The 14,394-nt window shown below is 28.8% G+C and overlaps 1 protein-coding gene across 1 annotated transcript in view; it reads left to right on the forward strand.

Moving 5' to 3' along the window:
• The first annotated feature begins 12,576 nt into the window (after nt 1-12,576).
• The window catches only part of fliI (FLII actin remodeling protein), a 32,012-nt gene continuing 30,194 nt past the window's right edge, over nt 12,577-14,394 (forward strand). Inside the window, exon 1 of the mRNA XM_043041764.3 lies at nt 12,577-12,720. Within this exon, the coding sequence (XP_042897698.2) occupies nt 12,658-12,720 (63 nt within the window). The 5' untranslated portion in view covers nt 12,577-12,657. The remainder of the gene's footprint in view (nt 12,721-14,394) is intronic.

A 14,394-nucleotide genomic window follows, 5' to 3' on the forward strand; every position in this document is an offset into this window, starting at 1 on the left:
AATAAAATAAGTAACCTACAAAATTCTGTTGATAAATCTTAATTATTATAAATTAACCTAGTTGATTAAGTAAATTGAGTTTATAACGGCATCGGTGGTTAATGAATGTATTAATTTCTTAGTATTTTTTTTATGTATTGTAGAAAATATATTTAATTAGTAATATATATGAACTTTTTTTAAATGGAATAATTTATTTAATCTTATTTCAGTACAAGTACTTACTTTATGTTATTTTAATTTTAACAATTCAAAATCAATGTTTTCTTTGGAACCTAATTGTTGATTTTGTTTCAAAATAATTTTTACATTCTTGTTAGATGTGATAATAACTACAAAATAATTGAAGGAAATTTAGTTTATTGAAATAAGTTTATTTTCTCTGATTATGTAGTTTTTTTTAATGACCGTTTAAAAAAATATGAACTAAAACCTTTAAATTTAGTATTAAACATATTAAAAATTTAATTTAATGACAATTATGAATTTAAAAACAATACGATAATGCATCAAATGCTTTAAATTTACCTATATACATTATTTATAACTAATATTACAATATCAAAATAATTCTTTCTAGTAAGGAATTAGAATTTTTAAACTCTTTATTTTCTTTTGTTTCTCTAAGCTATTGTATTTTTTTTTATTTAAAAGAAATCAATCTAACAAGGAAATATAATCTCTGCTGTGATGCTAATTTTGGTTTGACTTTATTCTCAATTTTCTGGTTTATTTGAATCATTAACATTTGTTGATTCTATAAAAGAGTCTGAACACATTTTTGAAACTAAAAAATAATTACACGCAGTTTTGAAACTTTTTTTAAAAAATGCGTTTAATTTTTTTATGCTGTTGTACCACACAAAAAGTGCTTGCAAATTTCCCTATAGTCTCACTTTAAAAAAATTATGTTTTCAATTTTTGTTGCTAAGAAAAATATTATGCTTCAACATACATCTTTGGTTTATTTTGAATAAAAATTTCCATACTTTAATTAGACTTAATTTATTTTTTGCTATTAGTCTTTTTATATTAAAATACAATCTTAAAAGGCCGCTGCTGTGTGGTAAAATGGTGCTAATTTGTTTAAGAAGAAGGTAAGAAATCAAACTATTATGGACGCCAATGATGCTTAATTAGTTGTGGAAGTAAGTACTAACTGAATTGGGAAAAAAAATATATGCTATGTACTATAAAGCAAAGTTATAGAGAATTGATACTAAATCGTTTCAAAAAAGTAAAAAATTGCTGTATTAATACAGTGAATTCGCGATAACTCGAATCTGATAGGACTGACGAAAAACTTCGACATATCGGAAGTTCGACTTACCGTTAGTTTCGGTTTTGGACTTTCAAAATATTATTGTCGAATTATTTAATTAATGCTTATTAATTACAAATATATATATATATATATATATATATATATTTGTAATAGCTTCTAATATACTTGTAAATGCTTACAATATTTAAGATCATTTTTCTGACAAGCCATTTACGATAAGACTGTTTGAAGCACGTTATGATACCCTGGTCCATCGGCTGCAACTTTGCTGTTGTGTTTGGCGGGAGAAATTGCAAGTTTACTGCTTTCAAATTAGGTAGATCACTATGTGCTGTGCATTTATCCATAAAGAGTATCACTTTTCTTTTTTTAGCGAAGAATTTCCGATCCAATTTTCTTACATAGTCTTCAAATAAAACTGACGTCATCTAAAACTTTTTGTTAGACTTGTAATCCAATGGATACGTTTTTACATTCTTGAAACATCGGGGATTTCGGTATTTTCCGATAACAAGTAAGGGCATTTCCTCCAACTAGGACAGTCAAACGGTCCTTGCTCATTTCACCCCCTGAGCAGTTTTCATCCTTAACATAGTCTTATTTGGAAGACATGTAAAAAATAAGCCCATTTCATCAATATTGAAAACATCATTTTAACTGTATCCTTGAAGTAAATTTGGTAACGTTTCATTTAACCACTGTTCACATACTTCAAGAGGGACAGCTTTAGCTCCTCCATGAAGATTGCGAAAGACATTGTGTGTTGCAAAGGAAGGGGCATGGGGAAGGGGCTCCTAAGGTTTTTTTCTTGTTTTAAAAGATCCCAAAAAAATTCGAGTTAAAGGGAGTAAAATTCGAGTAATCGAATCGAATCGAGTAATCGAAAGGGTCGGGACCTCATAAAAAAATCGAGTTATAGTAATATTCGAGTTATCGTACTTCGAGTTATAGCGAATTGACTGTATTGACGCCCTTGATTCTTAAGTTTGGTAATAATTACTAATTGAAACTAAAAATAAGCTACGTTAAAAGCAATTTTAATGGAGAAATGATGCTATTTCATTAAAGAGAAGCGTAAAAAATCACTAAACTATTATTGACGCCTATGATGTGCTTAATTAATTTTGGTAATAAGTACTAACTGAAATAAAAAATAGATTTTTTACGGTCCCGCTTAAGTGATAAGTAACCAGCAAAAATTGCTTGATGGTAAATTTGGACTACATCATCACGCCGAAAGATTTTTAATACAGTTAATCTTTATTTTGATAGGATGAACTACTGAAAATGTGCTTTGTTTAATTTAATAACATAAAGCCACCGGGAAGAACAAAAATGGAATTATTTTTGCTTTATTAAGTGTGTTGGAATATGTCTTCCAGTTTTGAGCTGGATTTAATAGTGATGTTCAGTACTGATGTATTGATTCCTTACTTTTTTCCAACACTTACGAAGAACGAAAACTCAGCTAGTTGAAAATATTATTAAAAAATCGAAAATCAGACTTCGTAAATTGTTTACAATTATACTGATTTAGCTTTATGTTCAATGTCGTATTTTTAGAGCCTACGGCTATATACAGCCACGCACACAAACTCTATTTTATTACTTGCTGAATGCCTGTTCTCCGTTCAATTTGAGAAAATAAACATCAAGATATCAGTACTGAACTACATTACGAAATCGTATAGAAAACGGAAATACCGACACAAATAATAAATGTAAAATAATTCCAATTTTTTTTAATTTTAATTGTTTGCTGCCTTTCTTAGTGGCTTTACGTTATTTGATTAAGCAAAGCGTGTATTTAGTAGTTCATCCCATAAAAATAAATATTAACTGCATTCAGTATCATTTGGCATAATGCTGTTGCATTTATGATATTTAAAATTTACCACAATCAGGATACTTTGTCCTGTTCTTATATCTTCGAGAGTAGTAAAAAATTCATCATAAAAATTTTATAGTATTGGTGCTGCTGCAATTGTCATCAAATTTGCTCATAAATCACTTTGTACCTTTATTATTGGTACTTATTAAAACTGCACCAATTACCATGATGACAGTAGGGCATAATACCAAAATTAAGCATCATTGGTGTCAATAATTGTACGGCTACCTTTTACGGTTCTCCATAACAAGTAAGTACATTTTCTCCATTAATTTTGTTTTTTAGTTCATAAATTATTTTTATTTCGGATTTATTGCCAAAATTAATTAAGCCTCATTTACGTCAATTGCAATATTCTGAATTTTTACAATCTCATAATCAAATCAGTAACGTTTCTCCATTAATTTTACCTTATAGTACATAGCTTATTATTTTACTTCAATTAGTAACTATTACTAAAAGTAATTATTTGTATCCATAATAATGTTTTTTTTTTTTAACGAATTAGTTCCGTTTCTCCACTAATTATGCTTTTCAGTATCAAACTTATATCAATTATTTCATTTTATATCAATGTATTCATGTCAATTATCAACTTATTTCAATTACTGTTGATTTTAAATTATTTTGATTTATAGTAACACGTTTTAAAAACAAAATAAACATGTCGTTTCAGGCAACCTAGCATGATGAATGAATAATAACTACGCATTATAGAACGCTCAATAAACAACTTTTTTGATTAGAGTTATAAGCTAGCAAACATCACTGATGTTATCTTCAAAATATTTGAAAAAACCCAAATCGGTAATAGTTTATTTTATAGCAGCGGCTTTCTCTAAGCTAATGTGAAAATTATGAATGCGAATAAATTATGGAGGTTGGCTAGCAAAGCTTTCCAGAGTTTAAAAAAATAAAAATAAGGTTTTATACTATTTTTGTTTTATTGTTTTTTTTTCTTTAATTATAAAATAAAGAGTTTTCTGAAAACTAAATAAATGTAAAATAACTAAAATACATCACACAAGAATAATTTCATATTTATTGCTATTATCTGTAATTGGGTATATAGTCGAACTCGTTTATAACGAGCACAAAGGGACCGTAACATGTACTCGTTAAATCCGAGTGCTCGTAATAAACGGGTCCTTAAGGCAGGCGTGCAACCAGAAGAGGGGGGGGGGGGCTTGGGAGGTCAAATGATTGAGTTTACTTAAAATTTAATTAATACTTACTTACTTTAACTACATTAATTAATTTAATTTAATACTTTTCTTAATTTAATGACAACTAACCCCCTTCCCTCGCATTTCTTTATCATTTTGAAAAAAAGATAAGACAGAAAGATGAGAAAGAAGATTGCAAGACAGAAAAATATTGCTCGCTAAAACCGGGTCTTGCTCGTTAAAAGCGACTTCTGTTCCATAGACTTAACATTGATCCAACCAAAAATTCTCATTTCCCTCGGTAAATCCGAGCTCGTTATAAACGAGTTCGACTGTAATATGAAAAAAACACAACTACTTCGATTTAGTAGGAACAACATATGACGCAATGCTAAACGAATGGAATTTAGTTGCTGTTTATTTAGTTATTGTTATTAGTAGTTGTTGTTGTTTATTTAGTTGTATTTAGTTTCAATAACTTTTCTTTATAATGCAATAAAATCTGGCGAGCAGCTATTTAAACGATCGAACACTTCGTTTGTTTATTTGTGGCTTGAAGTTAGGCTCGCAGAAAATGCCGTTCATGGGTTAAATTTAGTAGGAACAACACAACCTGTGACGTAGGCTATATTATACCCGATTGGGAGAAAAGAGCATTTTTTGGAGATGAAACCAAGTCTTATTTTACGTTCTGATGGAGATAGAAACACTATTTTTTGTTCACATTTTCAAAGATAATTTTTTGTAATTAGTGAAAAATGCTTGTTTTAAAATGTTTGTCTATTGGACTCCCATAAATTGAATCTGTAACTGATTCTATTTTTAAAGGAAGAAATTTTTGCATCAAATTTCAAAGCAAATGTAATACTTATTTGTGCATCACAAAACAAACTAGAAAATCATTTAGTAACTTCGCTGAAGAGATTAGTAAAGCCTCATATGTGAAAAATCATCTCATCATTGTTGTTGATTTGCTTAAATTAATAGTATAGATTTTGTTATTGAGTCTAATAATCATTAATACTTTTCCAAGCAACATGCCATATTTGTACTCATGTTTTTTATGTACTGTAAATCTTATAAGCTGTAAATAAAAAGTAAACCATTTAAATGTGTTTGTGTTCTGTACAAGTAATAAGAAAAAACTGTTTCAATAATTTGTTATTATTTTTAAATATTAGTTATAGTTTTTTCGGGGGAGGGGGGTGAGCGGTATGGAATCGTTATTTTTTCTTCATTAAAAAATTATTTTTGCCTTTATTGATTTTTTTTTTGTAATTTTTCGTTTAAAGTTTCCTTTGGATTGTAAGAAAAGGGTTGATAGTGTTTAAAGAAATGTCTTGATAAAGTACTTTTAAGAAATGAGTTTTTATGTTTTGCACAGTTCAAAAGATTTCCTATACGAAATTTTTTATTTAAAATATTTATTTTTAAATGTCGTAAACTTTTTTGGTGTATTTAATTTTTTAATTGCCGAGTGTTTATATGTTTTAATTTAGGTTGGCCGCGAGCAATAACATTATGTCAAATTATAACTGAACATAGTTAATCTTTATTTTGATGAGTTGATCTTTAAAAAATGTGTCAATTTTATATAGTGAAATTACAAGAAGATCCAAACGATAATAATGAATAAAGAACATTGGAATTATTCTTTTAGCCTTTTTAATTTTGTCGGTATATGCCTTTCAGCTTTGAGCATGATTTCGTAGGGTTGAAAAACATTTATTTACAGATTTTTTTCACCCCATACGAAGAATATGTAATAAAAGAGTAGAGGACATTTTAAGTTAGGAAATCAGACACCAAAATGTACTTTCTCTGAATGAATGTAGATTTTTTCAACGGATTCCGATTTCTAACCCCCAAAATAGCTGCAATCTGGGAAATGTGGTCCCCATTCCCCATAGTTTGGTCAAGAGAGCGAATATACGGCTTCTTTAAAATTTGATTTCCCAACAACAATTCAAGCGATTTGGCTCAATTTTTTTTACGTTGTCGTTTAAAGATACTTTCCTTAAAATGATGTAAAGCATTGCATACCGTACAGCTCAAAATAATTATATATATTTACTAAAATTTAATTTTTTTTTATAATTATCTTCGAATAAACGAAATTTATAATTATAAGCAAATATTTTTAAATTCACTTAAAAAGTTCTCGAGATATAGCGCAAAAGGAGTCAAATTAACTTTAAGGAAGCCCAAACTTTGGATCGCTATCCTGACCAAACTATAGGGACCGTATTTCCGAGATTGCGGCTATCCACTATATTTTGGAATCCTCTGGAAGAAAAAGTAAGTTTATTTAGAGAAAGTACGTTTTGGTGTCTAATTTCGTAACTTAAAATATCGTCATGCACTAATTAATCTGCATATTTGAGGTCACCCCCTCGAACCATTAAGACTGTTCATTTATTTTGCAATGTACACTGCGGATTTTTTAAACTTTTTGCAATGCGTAAATCATGTATAATACCGACTTATTTGTTAAACGGTTTATTTGCTTTGATGGATTTAATTTACTAAATAATACCGACTTATGAAGAAAATTTTCAAATTTTAAAGAAAGGCTTGTTTAATTCTTAACATGCTAATTTATGAGATGTTTTGATAATTTTTTTTTGTAATGCGTTAATTATTTGAAGCTTGTTTCATATTAAAAAGTGTGTGTCAATTTGAAAATACCCATATGTATATTCAGAAATACTTATAGAAAATTTAAAAGAAAAGCTATTTATTCTGAAACATGCAATTCCAGAGAATATATCGCCTACGTAAAGTATGCTGTGCAAATTGTTTATAATTTTTTGGAATCATTTAAAACTTATTTTATATGAAAATGCGGTCGTCAATTTGATTTAAAATAGTCATTATGTCAAGAAATATCGATAAACATTTTTAAGGAAAAGCTCGTTCATTCTGCAACAAGCTAATTTCAGAATATAAATCGCTATTGTTAAGGCAATTTGCTAATTTTTTTATAATTTTTTATGATGTGGAGATCATCTGTAAGTTTTTTCATACTAAAAAATGAGCTTCAATTTATTAGAAAATTCCCGTATATGCTAAGAAATATTTATGGAAAATTTTAAAGAAAACCTTGTTTAGTCTGAAGCATGCAAAGTTCTAAAAATATATCGTTGACAGAAGCTATGACACTTTGTTAATTTTATAAAATTTTCGTAATGCAGAATTAATTTGAAACTTGTTTCATATTAACAGTAATAAAACGGAATTTGGGCCCCTCTCGTTTTTTGTTGCCCTGTAATTAAAAATAATAACTTATAATAAAAAGCAACTAAAACTATTGAGTATTTCTGACTTTTCGTAATTTGATCCAATTTAAGAGCTTATTTATTAATTTACGTGTTAGCTTTATAAAACTTTGTACCTAGAATGACGAAGGTGAACCGAGTGAAACTTGTTTCATATTAACAGTAATAAAACGGAACTCTTTAAAAAAAGAAGCAAGAGTATTTTAACGCAGCTTTAATTATTATTTATAGAGAAAAGGAAACTCAATTATCTATGAGTATAAGTATAATGGAAAAGTCAGTGTTCTAAACAGAACACTGACTTTTCTATTATACTTATACTCATAGATAATTGAGTTTCCTTTTCTCTATAATAATAATTAAAGCTCAATCAAATATTTTCGTTAACCGAATCGAATAAAATACCATAGAATTTAATGGATCAAGTCTATAATAGAATTTCATTAAATTAATTATTATTATATTTTAAGAATTCGGTTGTCAAATTGATCTATGCACAAACATTCTGGGAGGGGCCCCTTCAGTCTTACTAGGTATACAACAGTATTCATCATTTTTAGCCCCTGTTTGTTATAAAATACCTTTATGTATCAAGATATATTTATAGAAATGGTTTTTGAAAAATTGCTATTTAATCTGAAACTTGCTAAGTTTGGCGAATAGACCGCAATTTTAAGAGAAAACATTTTGCGAATTTTTCATAATTTTTTGTGAGGCGGAAGTCATTTGAAACTTTTTTTATCCAAAAGTAAGTGTCAATTTGTTTTAAAATTACCATACATGTAAAAAAATATCGATATAAAATTTTTAAGAAAAGCTTGTTTAGTCCATAAAAGCAAATTTCAAAAAAAAATAAAATCTATCACTAACATTAGACAGATTATTTTGCGAAGTTTTTATATTTTTTGAAATTTATATTTAATTAAATTTATAATTTTCAATATTATTTTAGGGTTAATAAAAGTAAGAATTGAGTAAAGCTAATCAAAATTTAATTTATTTAGAAAATTTCTCAAAATTTTTAAGTTAAAAGATGATAAACGAATTCCGTCGAGACGATTCAAAAACGAATTCCTTTCTCTACAGTAAATAATTATTTTCATAAGATCTTTTATTTAACTTTAGTACTCATCTCTGGTGAGATCGACTCGAGAGGACAACATAACACAGTAATACTGGCCCTGTTTCGTAATAGGTCATATATTTCAGCAATATTTGTGATAGGATTTGATTTATTGAAATTACATACATTTGCTGACTTGTGTGCTCAATATATAGGCTTATATATTGAGCCAGGGAGGCCCCTTGTGATAGGAGTATTGAGTATAGTAAAGTGCGGCGTGCTCTCTGCTTTCGCTTATAGCACTGCGTTTCAATAGGAAAGGCTTAATTTAGCCTAATAAGATTTATTTGAGCTCTGAGGCTCTTCTTCAAATTCCTCAATTACATTATCTCTTGTGATAGGAGGACCTGTTTATCTCTTAACTATAAAAATGTTGGGTTAGACACAGTGGCGTAGCGAGCTTAACTCGCGCCCGGGGCACAATACCCTTTTAGCGCCCCCCCCCCCATTCGAAAACCATATAATATTATATGTAAAATATACTCGCAAATTAATAAATAAAGTAAAATAAATAAAGTCATAGACTCAAGCTAGGCTTTAAATTTGAGACAAAAAATGTAGTTGAGAGAACAAGACTAGATTTTGAAACGTATATCATCATCTAGAATTAGTTCAAAAGGTACCTATTATTTATTTTACATATTTATAAAGAAATATTTTAAAAACATGCAGTTTTAAAACAATAAAAAAGTAAATATTTATTATCTCTAAGGAGATATATATATTTAATAATCATATGATTATAATACATTAATAAAATTAATTACTATGTCTAAATTTTCCGTGCTTTTGATGAGGCAAATGTATCAATAATATCATCAAAATTGATCATTTAAAATTTTTCTCTTTTCACACTTAAAAATGCTAGGTCACTTAAGCGATCTATCAAAATTAATTTTAATTTGCTGAATGAACGTTCGCAGCTAGCAATTGATACTGAGATAGTCTGGAGTATTTGAAGTGCCGCTCTCAGATTTGGAAAAACATCTTCTCCATTCGAGATTGATTATAAAAGTAAGAAATTCTAATGGAGTTTTAGGTTCAATTTCTTTTCTACTGCGGAGTAACATTTTGCTGTCACATATTTTGATAAAAAGTTCTATTACATTGAAATCTGTATTGTAAAATTCACCCAAATTTTTACAATTTTTTTTCAAGGTCGTTATCAACATTATCCGTGTTTAATAAATTTTCAACGTCTAGTAGAAATCCAAATTTGAAATTAAGGTCACTTAATCTTGTAAATCGTGTACACATTTCTTGTTGGAGACGATCAAGAGTGCTTTTCATAACGCGAGAAATTTCACTTTCTGCGGAAAGACCACCATAGCCAATTCTCCAGGCACGTATTGCTGTATCCATATCCCATTTTTCACAAAGAGACTCTGCTTTTTCTATTGCCTATTTACAGAGCTTGTCTCAAATTTCGGCTAGTTTAGTCGCTAATGATTCAAGATCATGGAACACTTCTTTAAAATTCATTCCAGGATCTTGTAATCTGAGCTGCACACGATCAATCCTTCTTAAGATTTCATACCAGAAATGAGCTAAAGTTATAAAACTATAGGTTAGTATATTTTGCAACAGAATTGTAGCTTCACTTCTGTTGTCACTTGTAGTGGTAGTGTACTCTGCTAATTTTTCTAATAGTTCTTTTATATTCTCTAGCCCATAGATGATAACCGCTTGCATTCTGGCGCTCCATCGCGTTTCAGATGTGTGACCTGCCATCACGGCAGCATTATCGCAACATTGTGATCTGCAGTTTGATTAATGAAATTTAATCGTAATTTAATTTCTCTAAAATTGTATTTTCGATCGAGGCTGCATCTTTAGCATGTATTTCAATAAAACCCAAAAAAGATTCTTTGATGGAAATTTTTTTATTGATAAAATCAGCATCTACGTACGACTTGGGACATTTGCTCTCGAGAGATATTAGGAGTTGAATCAAACAAAAGTCCATAATATTTATTTCTTTTGATATCGTTTATTAGCTGATTTCGATATGTAGATGCCAGAAGATGAATGAATTCATTTTGAATCTGTGGTGACAAATATGAGAACAACAAATTTTTCTGTTAACAAATTTTTTCATACTCTATTCACTTAATAATAGAATCGTCGAGTAGATGTAGTAAGTAATCTTATTTGATTTATTACTTACCAAGAATGCCTTGAACTTGATAGGTAGTAACATAGTGAAACATACAATATAATTTATGCTGACATTAAACTTATATATAACATTTAATATTTAATAACATTTCATTTTTATTCTAATCAGAGCGCGATGACAAGGACACAAAACTGAAAAATGCACGCCCAAAATAACTTAAAAGTTACTATTTCGGGTATTTCACTAATTTGTTGCGGGCTTCCACAACCTGTCGCAAATGTCACGGATATGTACTGTCACTGAAAAAAGTATCCGGAAAGTAACAAATAATCTTTTTTTAAAAAAACAGATAATTCTCAGGCACACAACAAATACGGCGTTGTTTGTGTCCTTTCCTAGAAACGACAAAACGCTGTATTTGTTGTGTGTCTGAGAAGTATCTATATTAAAAAATAGACGATCCTTTAGTTGTTATTTTCCGGACACTTTTTTTCCATGACTGTACATATAAGTACGTTAGAGCGTTATTGTTATCGTTTTAAAATAACATGCGTAAGCTACATTGCGTTTATACAAATAAAAATCAATAGTGTTCTGAAAGAAAGAATGTTTGTACTTTGTGCACTGCAAATATTTATTATTACATATTATGAGATAATTTATGTAACCACACAGCGTAGATGCCATAAGGAAGTGCTGACAGACACAGGTCGAGTTGGACAGACACAGGTCTGCCAGTAGAAAAGACGTGCCATTTCTATTATGAATTTTACTTATTACAGTTTGATTTAGACTATTAAAGTGACATTATGAATTAAATATTATAAATAATATTTATGAACTAACATTTATTGTATTACACTGGCACTAAATTTAAAATATATTTTCCAGAAATCAATTATAATAAAAAAAAATTATTCTGCAATTTTTTGTTTTGCGGACCATTTGGCGCCCCTTTGTGAGTAGCGCCCGGGGCATGATGCCCCCCCTTTCCCACCCCTCGCTACGCCACTGGTAGACACTGTAGAACTTGGAGCTCTTACTAGCTATAAAATCTTCCATATTGTTATTATTTTTTTCGTGAATTTCTATTATTAAAAAGCCTTTTTGTTATTTTCCCATTTTTCTGCTCAAATATACAATATTGCCAAAACAGGAGGGACATTAGGAAATTTATTCCGAATGTGGATTACCAGTTTCAATTTCCGAAGTCATCTTTGAAAGAAACTTTTATCTGATAAAAACTGATTTATGATAATTTTAATTTACTTTAACGTTTCATACTTTGATTGATATCAATAATGTGCTTAAGTTTTTATGATTCAATTTCTTTTTAAGAATTCTAAAAATATGTATTAAGTGTGATGATTACATTACGGTAGATCCCGTTAACAAGCAATGCACGTAAATAATAATTACAAAAAATCAAACAGTTTAATGTTCATGTTTTTTTTAACTGGTAGAGATATGCCTCATTTAACAGTGCAAAAAAAGCAAAAAGAAAATTGTTTAGCGCGGATCTTTTCGTTTTATAATTTTGGTTTCGTTATACGATCAATGTATTCAGGTAATGGGGACATATGTAGTTTACATCGGACAGTCCGGCTGAACTGTCCGTACGTAGTCGTTCGCGAATAAAAAGTTAACAAAGATTTGTGGATCGGATCGAACTCAAAAAGTTGGAAAGACTTGATATATAACTTTCCAGTTTTATTTACGAACTTAAACTACATTTCCGGGAGACCGGTTTAGACTGTAACCGTAAAATAACTTTATTTACAAATAAAATACAAATATGGCTGTCACAGGAGTGTTACCTTTCGTCAGAGGAATTGATTTTACTGGAAATGATTTTCAGGTATGAATATAAATACGATTTAATAAGCGCTTTTAATACTATGATTTACTATCCTATATTAGCTTCTATCTTTATCTTTTAATAGTAAAGTGCGATTGATTAATTTAACTTGCAGACGTCATCATAGTGTTATTTATATGAAAAACTACGTTTTTTTAGCAAATTACTTCAAGTTTATAAATAAAGGAAGCCTCTGCTTACCTCAAATTTTAAAATATGGGCTATTCAACGTTGAATCATGCATTGATTCCTTTATTGTTGCATATACATTAAACCCCTTCCAAGTATGGATCATATATTAATCCCCTTTTACGTTCCTCCCTTTAAGAGCTTTATTATAATTAATATGTAAGATTTTTTAAAGATTTGTATCAATTAATTATATTGACAATAAAATAACTTAATTATTAATGTTTGTCAAAATAAATACGAAGGGGCAATCTTGATTATTTGCTTCATCAATCTTTTCTAATAGATGTTTATTGTTTATTGACTGGACTGTTATATTTTTAACTTTATCAAAAAGATCATTCTTGAACAAGTTATATGGCTTTTACTACTGTATTTTTATATTGATTAAAGAATTAAAATTAAATAATCTTTAATTTCTTTCATCCTTAATGTTACTTGTTTTTAAAAAAGATCTGAGCTTAAGTATTGTTATTGTGGTTCAAATTGCATACACAATCAAAATTATTATTCATTGGAATTATTTGCTTATGTTTTCTTAAAACTAACTGTAAGCGTTGTTGATAAATTTTGAAGAATAAATAAAAAAATTTTACTAAATTTTGAATTTTAATTTTTAAAACTTTTATTAAGATTTATATACCTATTTATATTAATTTTAGATGGATTAATATTTGTTATAAATTTCAGCTGATAGAAATTCTTACTAATTTTAGAATGACCTTCCTATCATATGTTAATTTTTTTTTTTTTAAATTATCAATGAAACTATTAATTTCAAAAATTTGTCGGCAATAGTTTGTTTTCTACGTAACTACTCAATATGTCAATTCTGTCAAAAACCTTAGCAATGCAATAACTTGAATAAAGTTACTTAAAAAAGTGACAAACAGAGATAAGCATAACTATTATCTTATAGTTTTTATCTCTTTAATTTTTATATTTTTATATCTGTTGTTGAGCAACCAACCCAATTTTGGGTTTACGACTACTAATGTTCAACTTCATAGCCTTGTAATTTTGAACCAATCCTGAACACAAGGAAACTCCTGGATCAGTACCACCAGAGGTATTTATTAGTTATGGGAACATGGAGGACTTTGCGACGTGACAGATTTAACATGTACCAGTCACCATTTACTACATGGGGAGTCTTCGGCCGGTATCCAGTATCTCTTTAATTGTCATTATTGTTAATTATTAGCCCTAGTAGCAGTGTTTTAGATAGGTCTGTCATTTAGATATTTTGTGTAAAGTTTTTAGGCTAGGCTGGACAAAGATTTTCCAAAAACTGAAGACAAAATTCCTGGCTCTCTTCCTCAAAAAAAATTAATGAAATTTAAAACATTTTTAAAAAGTTATTTTTTTTTCTAAACAGTTATTTGCACTTGAGAAATTTTTTTTCTAATTCTTCAGATGAGCTTTTTGTAACAAATTTCTTTATATAATTTTTTTTCTTCCTTATTATATTTAGTAGTGAGGCAT

This window comes from Parasteatoda tepidariorum, chromosome 6, assembly GCF_982258835.1.
Source record: "Parasteatoda tepidariorum strain Cologne lab strain chromosome 6, Ptep-v5.0, whole genome shotgun sequence".
In the NCBI taxonomy this organism is placed as follows: domain Eukaryota; kingdom Metazoa; phylum Arthropoda; class Arachnida; order Araneae; family Theridiidae; genus Parasteatoda; species Parasteatoda tepidariorum.